Source organism: Acipenser ruthenus, chromosome 1 (genome assembly GCF_902713425.1).
Source record: "Acipenser ruthenus chromosome 1, fAciRut3.2 maternal haplotype, whole genome shotgun sequence".
Taxonomy (NCBI): Eukaryota; Metazoa; Chordata; class Actinopteri; order Acipenseriformes; family Acipenseridae; genus Acipenser; species Acipenser ruthenus.
The window spans coordinates 39,809,528-39,827,305 of NC_081189.1; the positions used below are offsets into that span (position 1 = coordinate 39,809,528).

Below are 17,778 nucleotides of genomic sequence, written 5' to 3' on the forward strand. Positions count from 1 at the left end.
ACTGTACCTGTAGAGAATCAGTTTTTGTAAATAAAAAAAAAAACGAAAAAAAACAACTTTGTAATCTGTGATGTTAGAAAAGAGCAAATTGTTGGCCTAACCTATATTTGTATTAGCCTGCATCTTTTTATAGTTGTTGAACTCGAACATAAGCCAGCAAAACCTTTTATTTCATGGATGGTTTGACCTTTTAATTTCAGCTGCAGCAAGATTTTGTCCAGCATTTGCCCCGTCCACTTGAACCTCAGTCACCTTTGAAGGAGATACTTGTATCAAAGCAGGCATGTAAGAAATAATCTCAGATGCTTACAACTGGTACCTAATGACATTTTAGTGACCTTTTGGTAGGATTCCAGTGCTGCAAGGTTAGTCTGATACACATCCGTGTTTTGTAGGGGATTATTCAATGTGAAATGCCTGCACACGTAACTGTGCCCCTTTTCTCTCCACAGGCTGCGTTGAGTATGTGTCACTGCTGAGAGTCGCTGCTTTGAACCTAACTGTATAGGAGGTGCTTTCTGTTTAGACGTTTCTGTGGAGTTTGTGAGGCTGGCCTCCAATCATGTCAACAGAGGTAGAGACAAACATAACCAACCAGGCCGACGTGGCCCCTGTGAAGACTCCGTCAAAGAAAGAAAAAAAGAAAGGTAAAGAGAGAACTCTATTATTAATAAACTTTTATATATGATACACATGCATTTAAATATTGTGCAATGTATTTGTCAGGATTTATTTTTGAACTTGACCTAGAAACACAGCTCACTTTGAGCTGGGATGCACCAGTGAGCCGCTACAGTACTTTACTGTGTGTGCTTTGTGTTGCTGCAGTTCTAGAACAACCAAATGCTACCTGAAGTTTGAATGTATAGTCCACACCTTAATTCACAGCATAGAGAAAATAAAAAATTTGAATATGCATGTCACTTGTTTAGTTTTTCTTGGTAGCACACAGTAACTGCTCTAGTATGCCATGTGTGGCATAGAATTTTAAACCGTGAAAGATAACTATGAATACCATTTACATAGTAGTTTTTACCCTTCCCTTACCTTTTTGTATGAAGTTGTTTTTTTCTTTTTCCTGGTCTTGAAGTCATGTGATTGTGACCTTTTCTTGGCTACCCGCTTCATGGCAGAGAAGCAGCATAAACACAAATTGTATTAATAGTTTTGCAATGAGTCATGGATGCTGTTCATGATACTATTTTCACTCTGCATTACATGCAATACAAAAATGGATGATGTGTTCAGCCCCTCAATTGGGTTTCACCCAGACACCTTTTGTTACTTACTCACCCAAATGAAAAAAGAAAAGATGAAGTTATTGTGCCATTTAGAGTTCGCTTGTTCTGCAACCTTGACATTACTCTGTTGCGTAGTTGTCATGGTTGTGTTAACATTAATCAGATAAGATTGCAAAGCATTGACTAGTTTTAGAAATTTGCAACAACTGTGTATACTTATAAAAAGTAAATTAAAAACCTGTGCTCTCTGGAACCTGTCTGAGGACTTGATTTGTGAGTAAAATATTTTCAAACATGCTGAAATCATTGATACATAACAGATCAATTGTCAGATTCACAGCCACACAAGCACTCAAAACTGGTGTCTAACAGACAAGTTAGTAACAGCAGCTACATATCAGAACCAAAGTTCATGTCTGGGTTTATTGAGATTCTGTAGTACAAAAGGTCAGATATGGTCTCTCTTATTACATGGATTTAAGTTTGTGGAACTGCAGGAAAGTGGCAATAAGGGCCTTACTCTTAAAACTTTAACTCATCTGTATTTGTTTTTTAAGTTTGTTTTGATGAATTAAAATAATGCTTGCTATGAATACCAGTCTTTTAAATAGTAATAAACTTGCCAGGATCACACAGTAAAGGTGGATTATATGACAGGGTTTCTTTCTGTTATTGACTTTAAATCTGTATGTCCAGGAAAAATCAAAGCCCTTATCATATAACAACTGTTACTAGAGAACACATCATTGTGTACTTGGAGACAACTGCCTCACTTGCTAGTATTAAAACCTTAACGCTGTTTCAGATTTTATCCACTCAAAGGAGTGTTCTTTCTGTGTGCACTCAATGCATCTTGTATTTGCGCTTAAATATGTACCAACATTTTACACTCGGGTCAAGCCATAATACTTGTTTTTTGGGGATTTGCTGACAAGACAGCTCCATGGTTCTTTCTCGTATTTAAATATTTGGAAGTAGGTGGTGAGGAATTTGGTGACCAGAGGGGTTTACTGTGTTTACAGTACATGTAAATAATTTCAATTGTGGACACAGCTCCAGGCCTACCCCACACTGCGCCAATGCGCTTCACCCAGAACATGCAGGAATTGCTCCCTGCTAGGACTTCTTGCTATTTAATGAACTGAGGAGTTCTAAAGGCAGTCTGTTGGTGGCTCCAGTGGCTTTTATTTTATTTATAAATGCTTGTCATCCTTGTACTGTATACACATTTCTGAGGGTTGTCATTTTTTTAAAGGCTGAATCAAGGTTAAAAGAAACAAAAATATGATTACCCTAAGAGAACCATTGGAATTTGACAGACAACTGCAGTAAGCTTTCTCCGTTTATTTAAAAAAAAAAATCCTGTTTCTAAATTTAACAATTTAGATACATACAGTAAAGTCCACAGACTACACAGCTGTACTTTGTATACCGTGTCGGTTGCTTTATCTGCTTTATCTGTGACTGGAATGTGACCAGTGTGTGGTGAATGAGCCACACACAGAGACACCACAGTGCTGCTCTGTAGTTTAAAGGCAGATTAATTTTTTTGGCAAAGTTACACAGAAAACAGTGTTCCCTTTTACTGATCTGCTCTGCGTCATTAAATTATGCATGTAATAGAATTTAAAACTACTAGGTTTTAGTTGGCTGAACTTTCTGTGCTATAGGCACTGACAGTAACATTTTCATAGGTTGTAATTATTCTGCACTTTTATGTTGTACTTTTCCGGCTGGTTTCACAGCCTCCAATTGGTACTAGTCTTCTACTACCCAATGTTAACTTGGGTAAGGTAGTCCAAGATTAGTGTTCATCAGGGTATGGGAAACTAGCCTTTTGAATTCAAAGGCTTAATTAATGTATTCGTATTGCTGTTTAGATTCACTTCCTGTCTTGGTCATCACATCCTGGTGACTTTTTTTAAGTTTAAGCACATCTGTGGCCTGCATAGGGCTCTAAGAATCATGCCTAAACTCTCAGTACATTAGGTTTTCCAAAGTCCCCCTGGACAAATGTACTCAATTAGTAAATACAGCAAATGTAGTTTTCTTACATTCTCTAGGGCAAAGTGTTGAAGATTACAGAGAGTTTAGACATGTTTTTGAGAGCTCTGTCAATGCCATAGGGTGCTAAACATTTTTAAATAGTCACCAGGATGTAAGGACTGAAAGAAAATCTGAACAAGATAACTGGTATTTCATACACATGCACGTTACCCTTGAAGAAATGTATCTTGTTCTGAACACTTTAAGTGCAAACAGTTACCATGTGCAATTTGCAATATTTCTTGTGAGCAGAAAATAAAACTTGGTGTTACTTTGATATAAAACAAGCATAACATATCACAGTTTTGAAACCAGGTCTTTTTTAGAAAAAAAAGTACAACCCAGACTCGTCTTTTGCCAAATTGTGGAAGCTGTTTTTTTCATGTCTGGGCGCACTTCACATGTTTGCCAATGTTGCGAGTCTGACCTGATTGCTCACATTTCGCCTGTGCAATAGGTCATGCCTTTTCTGACCACAGCAAAAGGGCCTCTTTGGAATGGAGCAGACACACTCAAAGCACTGTGTTGCACACACATTTGTGAATAATGAGAACAGTAAAGCAGAGGGAATAAGTCTGCCCTCAATCTGTGCTTGGTTCAGCAGTCTATTAACCCTTTGCTGTCCTATGTAGGACCTGGTCCGACATTGCAATTTTCCCTTTCCGGTCCAATGTCGGACCCTGTCCGACATCATCAAAAAGATGTAAAAAACAGGTCTCTAGTCGTTTTTTCTTCGGAAAAAGCCGAGAAAACCATTCAATGGCCAAGTGAGACCGATAGGAGCCGAGAGAAGCTGAAAAAAAGGGGGGATATCTCATGAATACCAGCACCACATAGATAACACGGACATAAACAAACAAGATAGCTGCTTCTGCATCCAGTGCTCAAAGAATATCACAGACATTTGCAGAGCTTTTTTTAGATGTTATAGTAATAACATAATGACTTGGATCGCATTATTGAGGAGTTTGGTGATAAAACTAGTGATCAGGAGATGATTTATCGGTATGCACTACAATGAAGAGGAATGTGAAAAATACAGCAAACAAGGGGTGAAATAAATAATAATAATAATAAAAGGGGTGGGGCGGGGCTGGAGATGCAGTACTGAGTGTCCTGTTGATATGCAGTGCCTTTTAAACCTGTTTTACTGTGAAAAAAAATACATTTAAACCGCGCATCTAAAATAAACTGCGTGTGTGAAAATAAATTGGAACTGACACGCCTGAGACGTGCTGAATAAATGGACCGATAAATTAAGTGTTAGCAGTGTCTGAACCATGAGTTACTTTACAATTCATAAAAAAATGATGAAATTAAGTTTCTTTTGTTTCTATTTTCTTAATTTTAGTCCAATCTAGTGTTTTTGGGTGACTGCCAGATAAGTTGCCCAAAGGCTCTGGTGGTTTTCATCATTGAACTCTTTCGTTCTGTGTAGTTGAGTATTCCCTGATGTTGGAAAGGGCTGAGGCTAACTTGGCTGCAGTTGCTGGTAATTTGTGACACTACTACCTCATGGCTTCAGTTGCTTTCATTACATCATGACTTGCATTGGAGGGTTGCTACGAAAAAAATCACATTAAGTGGGAGTCCCTTTAGTGGTATTTCATAGACAAAGGTTTAAATTCTGTCCTCCTGAGCTGTCAGCAAAGGCTTCTACCTGGGACAGACACAAATATAGAATTTAAGCTGTTCACAATGTCGTCCATTATCCGTAATTATTATTTCATAAAGGTTAACATCACAGTACGCATTATCTTATTTGCAGTGACATCCAGCTAACGGCTCCATGCAGTCAATATGCTTGCACGGTACAGCGATTTATTATTCAGCCATGACAAGTGCTTTCCAGAGAGTACAACAGCAACAACTGCAGCTCTATTTATTTATTTATGTATGTATGTATTTATTTATGTATGTATGTATTTATCTATTTTTGTTCTTGAAAAATTTCATTCAGAAACAGCAGCATAAGCAAAATCTTACAATACTGGGAACAGCAGTATTTGAGCTCATGTATTCAGTCTTGATGTTTTTGGGCATGTCCTGTCATGTGGGGATTTCTGCCTGTCATGGTTTTACATTTGAGGGCTGACTTTTAATTGTAGCAGTGTTAGAGCATGCCCATAGTTAATTTCTCACACCGGCAGAATTAATATAGATCCCCTAGAGTCTTGCAGGTAATGCTTTGTGGACTTGCAGCATTACTGTGTGCATTATACAGTAGTACTATGGACCTCCTAGTCAGCTGAATGAGTTTTCCAAGAAAGATGTAAAGCTTTGTGGGGCCTTTGCTCATTTTTGTACACTAATGTGCCTGAAAGTACAGTAGTAAGGTAAGTTACATCAGAGCCATTAAAGTGGGATTTAAAAAATCGTATGATTTGTCTGTTAAGTGTTCCTCATTTTCGGTTTTTATCTAAACACATTTTTCCCGGGAGTTACTGTATTAAAAATAGCGATAAAATTGTTTAAAAAAAAAAAAAAAAAAAAAATTAATTAATTGAAACATTGGTAAACATTGGGAAATAAAATTCTCAATTTTCCACATATAAAGTGTGTATATGATGTGTAGCAGTTCTGGTTTCTGATTAAGTTTAATGTCCCTGGAAAATGTTGCCATGTATGATGAAGCAGAATCTGCAAATCGAGGCCACGTTTTCTCAAGTTAGCTGGTACTTTGCGAATGTTTAGACAGTCACTGTGCTGACAGAGCTAGTATCTGCAGAAGGTATGAACGTGACATCAGCACAGAACAAGCCAGGTTTATTCACCTTGAAATCATAAAAAGAAATTGACAGATCTGGACGGTCCAAGGCATCGGGAGATGCGTCAAAAATCACACTGGATATTTCCATCAATGCGTTCCATAAGTTTATCAACTAAAGCAGGGGTTTTCAACCTTTTTTTGAAGCTGTACCCCTTCTGTCGGGAGGTTTCAGCTGAAGTACCCTTTACAATTTTCGCTCATTGAATGGTACAACAGTTTTAATGAAAGGCAGAATTAATCTGATTAACACATTTTCTTTTTTTCCCTTTTTATTTAATATATAATTTTTCATAACAGTGTGGGACTGACAATCTGCTGGTTAAGACAGAATGCCAAACAGTAGGCTTCATTCTTAAAACTTAATTACAAGTCTTTGGATGCACAGAATTAAAAGTCGGTATTTAGGAATCTCTTTGGAAATGCTCATATTAGCTTTTTATTTGGCAAGGTCATTATAAATAATACAAAATAGTCTGCACTGTAAATGTTTCATGTTACCATTTACTTCCCATCTCAGCATAATTGTGTGCCATTTAAAATGTTTACAATATGAAAAACATTAACCTCAAGATAAAACTATAATAACCAACTATGAAACTTTTTTTAAGCAAGCATAACAAATATCCAAAGGGACTGTGTAACTTTCTGTTGCTTTGCACTTCTTCCTTCGTTTTTTGTTTGCAAGTAAGAAATGTATCCATTTCAAACACAGAAAACATATTCACCCAGCTGCTAATGCTGTTACTAAAATGCAGCCGCGGTAATTAACACAAACTGTCAAAGTATGAGTATTGCGATTACTATTGAAGTTGAATACAGCAAAGATCATGAGCAGCACAGAGCGCTCTCCATAGGCACAATCAGCAGACGCCTGCTTCACCTACATATCACAGAGGAAATCTACTCGATCGATTCTGTGTAAAGCTTCATCATTTTCTGTCAAATATTTACGAGTAAGTAGGCGTTAGGCAGTGTTTTAGCTGCTGTGATGGATACTGTCGCACAAAATCGCCACACCCCACTGCAATAAACAGTGGCTGTCCTGCAAAGCAGAGCTCTGACAAACTCATAAGTCATTTGTTAAAGAGCATATAAAAGCCGCAGAAATGGATTGCTGGTCTCAGACTTCCTTGTTTTAGTTTAAATGTCGCTCACTTTAAATACTTTTATTCTGTCGGCGCAAACATGTACCTCAATGCAGCAGTATTTGCAGCGCTATGCATCCTCTGCTTCATCTGGCCCACTTCTGCTATTTGGCTTTTTGAATATTCATAAACTGATTTCTGTTTTCTCCCCATTCCTCATCCATTCAAAATACTACAATTCTGTTTTAAGTATTGCAATTTAGTTTTTTGGTCAAGCTAGTTACTATGCCCAGCACTTGCCACAATAATCAGACTTTGATTGGTCATTGGCCAACAGAATCAGGTGATAATGTGTTTGGGAAGCAACAGAGAACCAATCATGTGCAATGTTTTGAACGTTATTTGATCCTCTAACATCTAAACGTACCTGCTGTATCCTAGGTCAGTGTAGGGCTGCTTACTACATTGGAGTCAAAATAAAACAGCATTTTAATCAAAATATTTTGTATGCCCTAGAAAATAGTACTGGGAAAATACTGAATAGTAGACTAAATCGGGTATAAATCAATAAAAACCGAGGTTGTTAAAACATTTTTTTTAAATAAATAAAAAAAATCATGTTTTGGTACAATTCGGAATAAACCGGAAATACGGAATGCTAGTTATTCAGTATGTTAGACAGCAAAATGTTAGACTAAGTTAATGTGAATCAATACAGTCTACCACCAACTGTATTAATAATAATAATAATAATAATAATATAATAATAATAATAATAATATTAGTTTATTTAGCAGACGCCTTTATCCAAGGCGACTTACAGAGACCAGGGTGTGTGAACTATGCATCAGCTGCAGAGTCACTTACAATTACGTCTCGTCCGAAAGACGGAGCACAAGGTGGTTAAGTGACTTGCTCAGGGTCAAACAATGAGTCAGTGGGTGAGGTGGGATTTGAACCGGGGACCTCCTGGTTGCAAGCCCTTTTCTTTAACCACTGGACCACACAGCCTCCGTATGCAGAGGTGGCTAAAAAAATAACCTTTTTTTTTTTTCCCCTTCCGTTTTCTTCAAGGTACATGTCTGGTTTGAGTATAACATCAACATTGTCCTTGTGCCAATTGGGAACACAGTAGACGTTGTGCCCTACATACATCAGTCGGCTATTTCTTACCTGTTACGTACCCAATAACCAAATGTTATTTCTAAATTGAAACCATGTTACATTTAAATAATGTGTATGTTAATAACAATCTTGTTGCTGTTAGCTATTTATGAAGATTTTTGCAGAACAAAATGCAGTCCGTCCAGTTGCAATACACAATAATGCAATGCCTATTCATGCTTGTTTTTTCCTGTTAGGTCCGGAGAAGACAGATGAGTTCTTGCTGGCTCGATTCAAAGGTGATGGAGTCAGGTATAAGGCCAAGCTGATCGGTGTGGATGATGTCCCTGAAGCAAGAGGTGATAAAATGAGCCAGGATTCCATGATGAAGCTAAAGGTAGTGCATGTGTAAACCCTTTTTGTAATTAATTGAACTGTATCCAATGTTTTTGTAATTAATTGAACTGTTAGCCAATGTTTTTGTTTCACATGATTTGTGTTTGACTTTTTCTTCTTAGTCAATTTGAGCCCTTGGTTTGAGCACTTGGTGTAAATATCAATGTTCTATAAGTGAAGGTTATTGTTTATGACACCAGTACAGTCTCGTTATAAAGCAAGATCGATGAAAGTAGCTAAGTGGTACATCATTGTGAATGGTTTCTCGTCAAGCACACGCTGTCGGTGCCATAGATCTGGATACTAATATTTAACTTAGAAAACAATTAACACACAACTGGGAAACCATAGTGTTCAAGCCAATGCTTTCACTTTTAATGATTTTATTATTTTGTGTTAGGAATACAAAGATACCACTAGTTATGTTTGTTTTAAAGTTCAACATCAGTTTAATGTTGCCAAAGCTTTCTCTGTAAAACAGATGTTACAATTGAACCTACGTAATGTTCCTTGCATTGAAACACAAAATGGCTAGGCATACCTGTAAGAGCAAACCTATTCTTTTCTTTTTTTCTATATTACACATTAAACATGATGGCAATGTTGTGTTCTTTGTTTTGTAGGGCATGGCTATTGCTGCTCGCTCCCAGGGTCAGCACAAACAGAAAATCTGGGTGAACATTTCCTTGTCTGGTATTAAAATCACTGATGAGAAAACAGGGGTGAGTCTGAAAGTGACTTGCTCTCTACAATAATATTAAACCAAGCTTAAAAATGTACCAAGTCTCATGATAAAGCTGGGGCAACATATTTTAAAAAAAATATTTTCGTTCATTTATTTCGCTAAATAGTTTTCTTAAAAGATCAGCTAGAGAGAGCTTATCACTAATGCAATCATAACAATATAAAAATAATATTGAAGTAATAGTATTAACAATATATGGAGTGTATATGATGGTGGTGACCAAGCTGCTTTTTGTAAGGTCAACCGGAGATCAATATTATTGCTTAACCCTTTAAGGACCGGGATCGTGTTAACACGATAAAAAAAAAGCACTTTGCTTTGCTAACTTAAGCCCGCCGCACACAGCCCGACTCAAGTCGTCTCAACTCATCTCATCTCAACTGGCCGTACACAGTCTGGATGAATCGTATCAGTGTGCGTGCCCTTAACCAAGATTATCCAGATTTCAGTCAGGATGTCTTCAGATTTGAAGATTGAACATGCTGAATCTTTTTCAGTCACAGTTTCGTTCAGATGTGATCAGTCTGTCTGTGTGCGGCGGTTGCCGACCAAGACTGACTGAGACCGATTAGTCATAAGAGTGTCAACCAATGGTGAAGCAGGTTTAAGTGACATGGCTTGTCATGTAACTTGTCATACAAGATGGCGGAATATTGGGAAAAATACATTAGGTAAAAATACATTAGTCTTGAATTGCTCTGAGTGTCCCGAATTCAAAAATACCAAATATGTGCACATTTGAAATATTTTTTTTTAGGTGTTTACTAATCAAAAGTAAATTATCAATTTACCTTTTTATTACACTATGTAACACAATTTTTGTTCCTGGGTAGTAAGTGTTATTTCCTAATTGCTTATGCCTCAAAAGTATAGAAAATGGCTATTATTCCCCACAAACTTTGCTTTTGTGACCAGGACAGTGATATTTTGAAATTTACCTATTTCCAATGAGAAAACGTGCGAATTTGTGTCTTTTCGTTCACATAAAGTCAGAAAAAAACAACATATGAATCCAAATTAACATGTATTTATACTAAAGTAATACAAAAATGACTACAAAAGATTTAGAAGTGAGTAGTTTTTCGAGATTTACGATTATACTGTAAATCACTTTCACGAATCAGCCCCCCAAATGTAGTCTCCCATCATGTTCTTGTTATACTGTCCTTCATTGACAGCTCATCCAGGAGCCTCAAAGCCGTGCATAATGGTAACAAGTACCCGTCTCTTCCCCTGGCTCACTCGGTGCACCTCAAAGAGGATTACAACAGCATCAAGACCTAGCTGGACGCCTTGAAGTATGATGAGTACGGCTGGGACCCCCGGAAGGTGCTGATGCCACCACTGCACATCAAATTGGGCCTTATGAAACAATTTGTCAGAGCTCTAGATAAGGAGTCGGCAGCCTTCAAGTACCTTCAAGACTTCTTCCCTAAGCTGTCTGAGGCAAAGGTCAAAGCCGGTGTCTTCGTCGGACCACAGATAAAGAAGATCCTGGAGTGCAATGAATTCCCCAAGAAGCTCACTAGTAAGGAGAAAGCGGCTTGGAACAGCTTTGTCGCAGTGGTTCGGGCCTTCCTGGGCAATCACAAGGCCGAAAACTATGTGGAGCTGGTTGAGACTCTGGTGAAGAACTACGGCACAATGGGCTGTAGGATGTCCCTCAAAGTCCATATCTTTGATGCTCATCTTGATAAATTCATGGAGAACATGGGAGCGTACTCTGAGGAGCAAGGCGAGCGCTTCCACCAGGATATACTGGACATTGAATGCCGCTACCAAGGACAGTATAACGAGAACATGATGGGAGACTACATTTGGGGGCTGATTCGTGAAAGTGATTTACAGTATAATCGTAAATCTCAAAAAACTACTCGCTTCTAAATATTTAGTGTAGTCATTTTTGTATTACTTTAGTATAAATACATGTTAATTTGGATTCATATGTTGTTTTTTTCTGACTTTATGTGAATGAAAAGACACAAATTCGCCCGTTTTCTCATTGGAAATAGGTACATTTCAAAATATCACTGTCCTGGTCACAAAAGCAAAGTTTGTGGGGAATAATAGCCATTTTCTATACTTTTGAGGCATAAGCAATTAGGAAATAACACTTACTACCCAGGAACAAAAAAAAAAAAAAAAATTGTTACACAGTGTTATCAATCTACTAGCAGCCTACATTTTCTTACTGAGCTAAAACAGAAGTAACCGGTGCGTCAATCTCCAATAGGTCACAAATCACAAGTCCCTAGATCCACACGCTAAGAAAAAAACGCCAAAGTCAAATAAAAATCAACAGGTTGGATTTTATTTACCACAGGCTAAAGTGTAGTAGACAAACTATACTAAAAGTGAAACACTGCCTGAAATGTTTGCACGGGGAGTGAAAAGTTGATATGGTTTATAGATTTTTTTTGTGAATTTTTATAGGAAGAGTCAACTACAGCCAAAAAAACGCATGGTCCTGGGGGAGCATCTCGCTGAAAAATGCTTGGTCCTGAAAGGGTTTAAACACATAAGTTTACAATATATTTTTTTGGTGACATGATGCTAAACCCATGTGTTCTCTCTCCACTTTTTTAAAGGTAATAGAGCATGAACAGCCAGTCAATAAGATTTCCTTTATTGCTCGTGATGTTACGGACAACAGAGCGTTTGGTTACGTTTGTGGTGCAGAGGGACAGCATCAGTTCTTTGCTATAAAGACATCCCAGCAGGTACGTTGTGTGTGTGTGTGAATGTGTAAGTATATCAGAAAACGTTAGGTTATTTACCTTAACCCTGTTTCCCTGAAAGAGAAGACCACCACCAACATTACTTTTGGGATATGCCTGCCACAGGTCAGGTATTCACTGAGCATTTTATGTCAGAGCTGCTGACAGGCCCTTCTGTGGGGTGACATCCTCAGTCCCGCCTACCGAGGGATTAAACAGTCAACCGACGGAGACCATTTTCTCTTTACGGGTTACGGTAAGTAACCTAACGTTCCCTTTCAATTCGAAGACGACCACTAACATTACTTTTGGAAAAGTATACCAGAGCAGTCGCGAGGGAGAAGGAACTGCAGCAGATGAGGAACCCATCAGAACCGCGTAACCCATGGATTAGTGGTGCGAGCGTGCAATCTCAAGGACCCTAGTGCCTAATGAAGGCAAGGAAGGATCTACCACATTAAGGTGGTAGAACCTGGAGAAAGTAGCCCACACTGGTAGAGTGTGCGGCTACCCGCCCAGGTGGGGGCAAGCCGGCATTCTCATATGCAGTTGAGACTGTCCACAATCCAGTGCGACAGTTGCTGCTTCAAGAAGGCCTGTCCTAGGGTCTGTATACTGTGACAGACAGAGCTGGTCAGAATGACACAGAGCTCTTGTTCTATCCACGTACCACCTCAGTGCCTGCACCGGGCAGAGGGAGTTCAATCTCCTATCCTTTTCCGAAGAAAACTGAGATGAATGAAGAGACTCCAGTTCCACAGACTGGTTCATGTGGAAGGCTGTGGTCAACTTAGGGAGGAAAGCAGGGTTTGTACGTCGTGACCTCCTGCTACCATCGTCCCAAATACGCATACAGTAGCTGTGCACCAACAGTGCCTGTAGCTCACTGACCTGCTTTGCGGAGATGATAGCCAAGAGGAAGGCTTCTTCATAGACAGATACTTCAACTCTATGAATTGGTATAGGCTCAAACGGGGCCTACCGGCATAGAAGGTGACCTACCGGCATCCAGCAGTTCTTGCAGAAACTGCAAGATAATTGGCATAGGGCAAGATACTGGGTCATGACCTCTAGTCAGACACAAGTCCTGAAAGTATCTCCACTTATAGGCGTATAACGACCTAGTGGAGCCTGCCCTAGCGGTCTGCAACATGCCCACGACCGCATCAGATAGCCCTAGGGTTGACCAGCGGTCCTGTTCAGGGGTCGGACCCATAATTGGAATCTGCCTGGTTCCGGGTGCCAGAGGGTTCCTTTCATCTGACTGAGGATATCCAGCCGAAGCGGGATCTCCCAGGGCTGGCCTTGTAGGAGCTGGCACAGAATTGAAAACCTGATTCTCCTGGGCCACCAGGGGGCCACTAAGAGAACTCAAAGATGCTTCCTTGAAAAGTGAAACAGAGTATTTCCTGTGCTCGGGACGAATACGTGAATATGCGTCCTTTAAGTCCACAGTAGTAAACCAGTCACCCAGCCGACGAGGTCTACTCAACAGCGGGGCAGGTGGAGGAAGACATGGCTGACTGACTGGCTGGTGTGTGTGTTTGTGTGTGTGTGTGTGTTTTTCACAGCACTACACAGGCAAAGCGGGGCACACAAATAATATTTATTTTTATTTCTCCCAAGCTGCGCGAACGACAGCCGGCGGAGACACTCAACGGTGGGGATACGGCAAAGCCCAGCCCCGGCGGAGGAACGATGTTCTCCCTGAGAGCGTAGGCTGAAAAGACAACACACAGACACACACTTAATCAAATATTGCACAGGAAGCTGCTCACACACGACAAACAGTCTTAGTACAGACAGTCTGCAACGCAAGCGAGACAGGCTGTGAAAGAAAGGAGCAAGAAAGAAATTCAAAATTAGAGCCGCTAATTCCACGAAATTGGCAAGCCAGCTCTCTGCATGAATGCAAGGGAACTGCAGTCGACTCAGAAGAGCTCTTTCAAAAACACACTCAATTTAGTAATATAGAAGTTTACCTTACCGTAGGTGAGAGGCAAACGAGAAAATGGTCTCTGCGGGTTGACTGTTTAATCCCTCAGTAGGCAGAACTGAGGACGTCACCCCATGGAGGGGCCTATTGGCAGCTCTGACATAAAATGCTCAGTGAATACCTGACCTGTGGCAGGCATATCCCAAAAGTAATGTTGGTGGTCTTCTTCGAATTGAAAGGGAACTTGCACATTTAAACTTCTCAAGGCAACACTCGGACAACTTGACTGGAAAAACATTCTATAGTATGTAAGCTCATTTCTGAACATGATGATAAATTATAAGGTGGTGGTGTTTTTGTGTTTTTTTTCTTTTTTTATGCAGTCTTTTAGATGGATGTTATTAAACAAGAACATGTTCAGGTACTGTTTTTATAGTGGTTTGACAGTAACCAAAAAAAGCAATATCTTGTTTCTCTACAGGCAGAGCCTCTGGTTGTTGATCTGAAAGACCTTTTTCAGTTAATCTTCAATTTGAAGAAAAAAGAAGTGGAGAGTCAGAAAAAGGTTTGTATTTAACCCAGCTCTCTCTCTCTCTCTCTCTCTCTCTCTCTCTCTCTCTCTCTCTCTCTCTATATATATATATATATATATATATATATATATATATATATATATATATATATATATATATATATATATATATATATATATATATAATTACAGTGCCATGAAAAAGTATTTGCCCCCTGTCTGATTTTCTGCATTTTTGCACATTTTTCACATTGTATTTGGTCAGATTTTTTTGTGGGTTGTAGTAGTATATAGAGGGAGTCTCAGAGAAAAAATGACACCAAAGTTTGGTGCTTCTTTCATTTGTTTGGTGTGCAAGGTAATCAAACATGCAATCTTCAGGTGTGAAAAAGTTATTGCCCCTCCCTAGTTAACTCAACCGAATTAAAGGGATAATTTAGGGTCAGCTGTTTGAGTACCTTGATTAACAACCAGGCCTGATTTGGGCCAGCCCTCTCCAATATAAACTTTGGCCCTTACCATCAGAGTGAAGTTGTCAGCACACAGGTTCTAGAGGCACATCATGCCACGAACAAAAGAAATTCCTGAAGACCTCCGGAAAAAAAGTTGTTGATGCCTATCAGTCTGGAAAGGGTTACAAAGCCATTTCTAAGGCTCTGGGGCTCCACCGAACCACAGTCAGAGCCATATTGTCCAAATGGAGAAAGCTTGGGTCAGTAATGAATCTTCCCAGGAGTGGCCGTCCTGCCAAAATCTCTCCAAGAGGAAGGCGTAAAATCATCCAGGAAGTCACAAAGAACCCTACAACAACATCCAGGGATCTGCAGGGCACCTCTCGCCTCTGCCATCCGTCCGTGAGCTGAAGCTGAAGCGAAGCTGGGTCATGCAGCAAGACAATGATACGAAACACACAAGCAAGTCTACATCAGAATGGTTGAAGAACAAGAAATTTAAAGTTTTGGAATGGCCTAGTCAAAGTCCAGACCTAAACCCCATTGAGATGTTGTGGCAGGACCTGAAACGAGCAGTTCATGCTCGAAAACCCACAAATGTCACTGAGTTGAAGCAGTTCTGCATGGAGGAGTGGGCCAGAATTCCTCCATGGCGCTGTGAGACTAATCCATAACTACAGGAAGCGTTTGGTTGTAGTTATTGCTGTTAAAGGTGGCGTAACTAGTTATTGAGTCTTAAGGGGGCGCTTTACTTTTTCACACGGGGGCATTGGGTGTTGCATAATTTTCTTTAATAAATAAATGAAATATGTGTCAATTTTTTGTAGTATTTGTTCACTCAGGGTCCCTTTTATCTAATATTAGGTTTTAAGATCTGATAACATTCAGTGTAAAAAATATGCAAAAATTTAGAAGATCAGACAGGGGGCAAATACTTTTTCACGGCACTGTGAATATATATACACTGTACATGGCAGGTCTTCTATTCTGAAATAATAAACCAAGTGGGAAATTGAAGGAAATAATTCAGACTATTTTAAAGCCCAACATCTGTTGACGCTTGTGTTGTAGGAAAATAGTGCCCCCTAGTGAACCTCTTGAGAATATTTTTCAACAGAGTGACCGCATATAGTCAGTCCTCCTATTCTACTAAATAATACAATCTACATTTATAAATGACTTAATAAAACATTTTATGGTGGCTGGTTAAAAACAGAAAAAAAAAAGCAATTTGGAGAGGGAAGCATTAGGTAAAGCTTTTTGAAGAATTTGTATTAAAAGAAAATAGAGATTCAATATTCCTTTATGGCTGAATGCAAACAAATTACATACAAAACCCTTACACATGCTTTCTGTGTTTAGGATGAAGCAGGCAACAAGCTGTCAGAGGTAGGCATTACCTTTGTAATACCACCACTGTGTTTGTTACTATATGTCAGTATTTTAATTTATTTACTGTTGACAACATATTTGTTTTCAGAATGGTGGAGATGCCTTGCTGACTATTGAAAACCAGGCCAATAAAATGAAAGTAAGCAGTTAGTCATTGTTCACATTATAGTATTCTTCCCATTTTAACTGTGAATTAAATATTAATTAAATGCATTGTAGTGTTCAGCTACTGTACTTGCTTAGTTTCATTTTTGGTCTATGCAGGCTGTTCATATTAAACCACATATTATATACCATTTTGGAATCTTTTTGGCTCTGAGTAAAGGTTCAAGGCTATTTCTCACCATAGAGAAACAATGTTATCCACTGTCAAAATAAGTCTGAACCATTGGGCCATGCATCAGATTTGTCTTGCTTCCACCAGCTTACCTCTTATTTCCCCTGTTCAATTCTTTGTTACAGGGTGTTGAACAGCTGGATCTGTTTGGAGACATGTCTACCCCTCCTGACCTGCACTCCCCTTCTGTAAGTGCTATGTGAAAACTATGGAATTGTCCAGGTTTAAAACTAAAGTGTGTCTCCATCAGCTGTGAGGTAGTCTTCATGAATGTTTCGGCAGGTTTGAAACACAGATGACTCAAACTCATCTGGGGAACACATTTAAAATCGGGTTTCTTGTTGAATAGATACAAAATACATTCTGCATTAAAAAGTAAAAATTGCAGAGGCTTCACTTTGGAAAAACAAAGCAAGTTTGGTGAGAGGTGAAACTTAAGGGACAGCAGTAAGCAGCTGTGGTTTTTCAACACTGTTCAAATCCATGTCCCAGTTCAAAAATAAAACAAAAAACAATACAAGCCAATATAGGACATGTAGAACGCTCAGAACCATTGCATATCATAAAAAGGGAAGGTCAAAAAATGTTTTAGGAGTGCATAAATTTACTCGCAGTGCTCCTCTAAACAACTTTTGAGAATAACCCCCTAAGACCCAAGTAATTGCTGGCATTTAAAAGAAACCAGAGTACCATCCCATTTCATACACTGCTCATTCCTCATACTTTTCCATTCTCTGTACAATGTACCTTGTCTCTCAGTTTGTTTTCACTCAGATCTTGATTCAAGATAAATCGACAGTTCAGGATTATTTATTCAGACTGGATTGGTCTGAAGATCAATAGGAAAAATCTAATATAATTTCTGTAAACTGGAATGGCAGGGATGCAAAGTAAACTCCCCCTCAGTTTTTCTTTCTGGTGCCTTTCAGAACATAACTATAATATATTATAAATAAAATATCAAACAGAATGAAATTTCAATGTACCAGTTGTAATTCAGTAATATGAGAGAATTGGTCAGGGGT

General features: G+C 39.0%; 1 protein-coding gene across 9 annotated transcripts in view; it reads left to right on the forward strand.

Annotated features, from left to right (window-relative positions):
* Nucleotides 1–17,778, forward strand: part of LOC117421212 (disabled homolog 2-like) — a 61,187-nt gene that overhangs the window by 33,307 nt on the left and 10,102 nt on the right. For 6 of the 9 annotated variants that reach the window (XM_034035318.3, XM_059025129.1, XM_034035317.3 and 3 more), the window contains exons 2-9: nt 453–647; nt 8,504–8,643; nt 9,266–9,364; nt 11,976–12,107; nt 14,522–14,605; nt 16,387–16,413; nt 16,505–16,555; nt 16,879–16,941. In XM_034035318.3, the coding sequence (XP_033891209.3) occupies nt 563–647; nt 8,504–8,643; nt 9,266–9,364; nt 11,976–12,107; nt 14,522–14,605; nt 16,387–16,413; nt 16,505–16,555; nt 16,879–16,941 (681 nt within the window). In that variant the 5' untranslated portion in view covers nt 453–562. Of the gene's footprint in view, nt 1–200; nt 366–452; nt 648–8,503; nt 8,644–9,265; nt 9,365–11,975; nt 12,108–14,521; nt 14,606–16,386; nt 16,414–16,504; nt 16,556–16,878; nt 16,942–17,778 lie in introns of all 9 variants that reach the window. The other 3 variants (XM_059025086.1, XM_059025107.1, XM_059025113.1) reach the window with 2 other exon arrangements.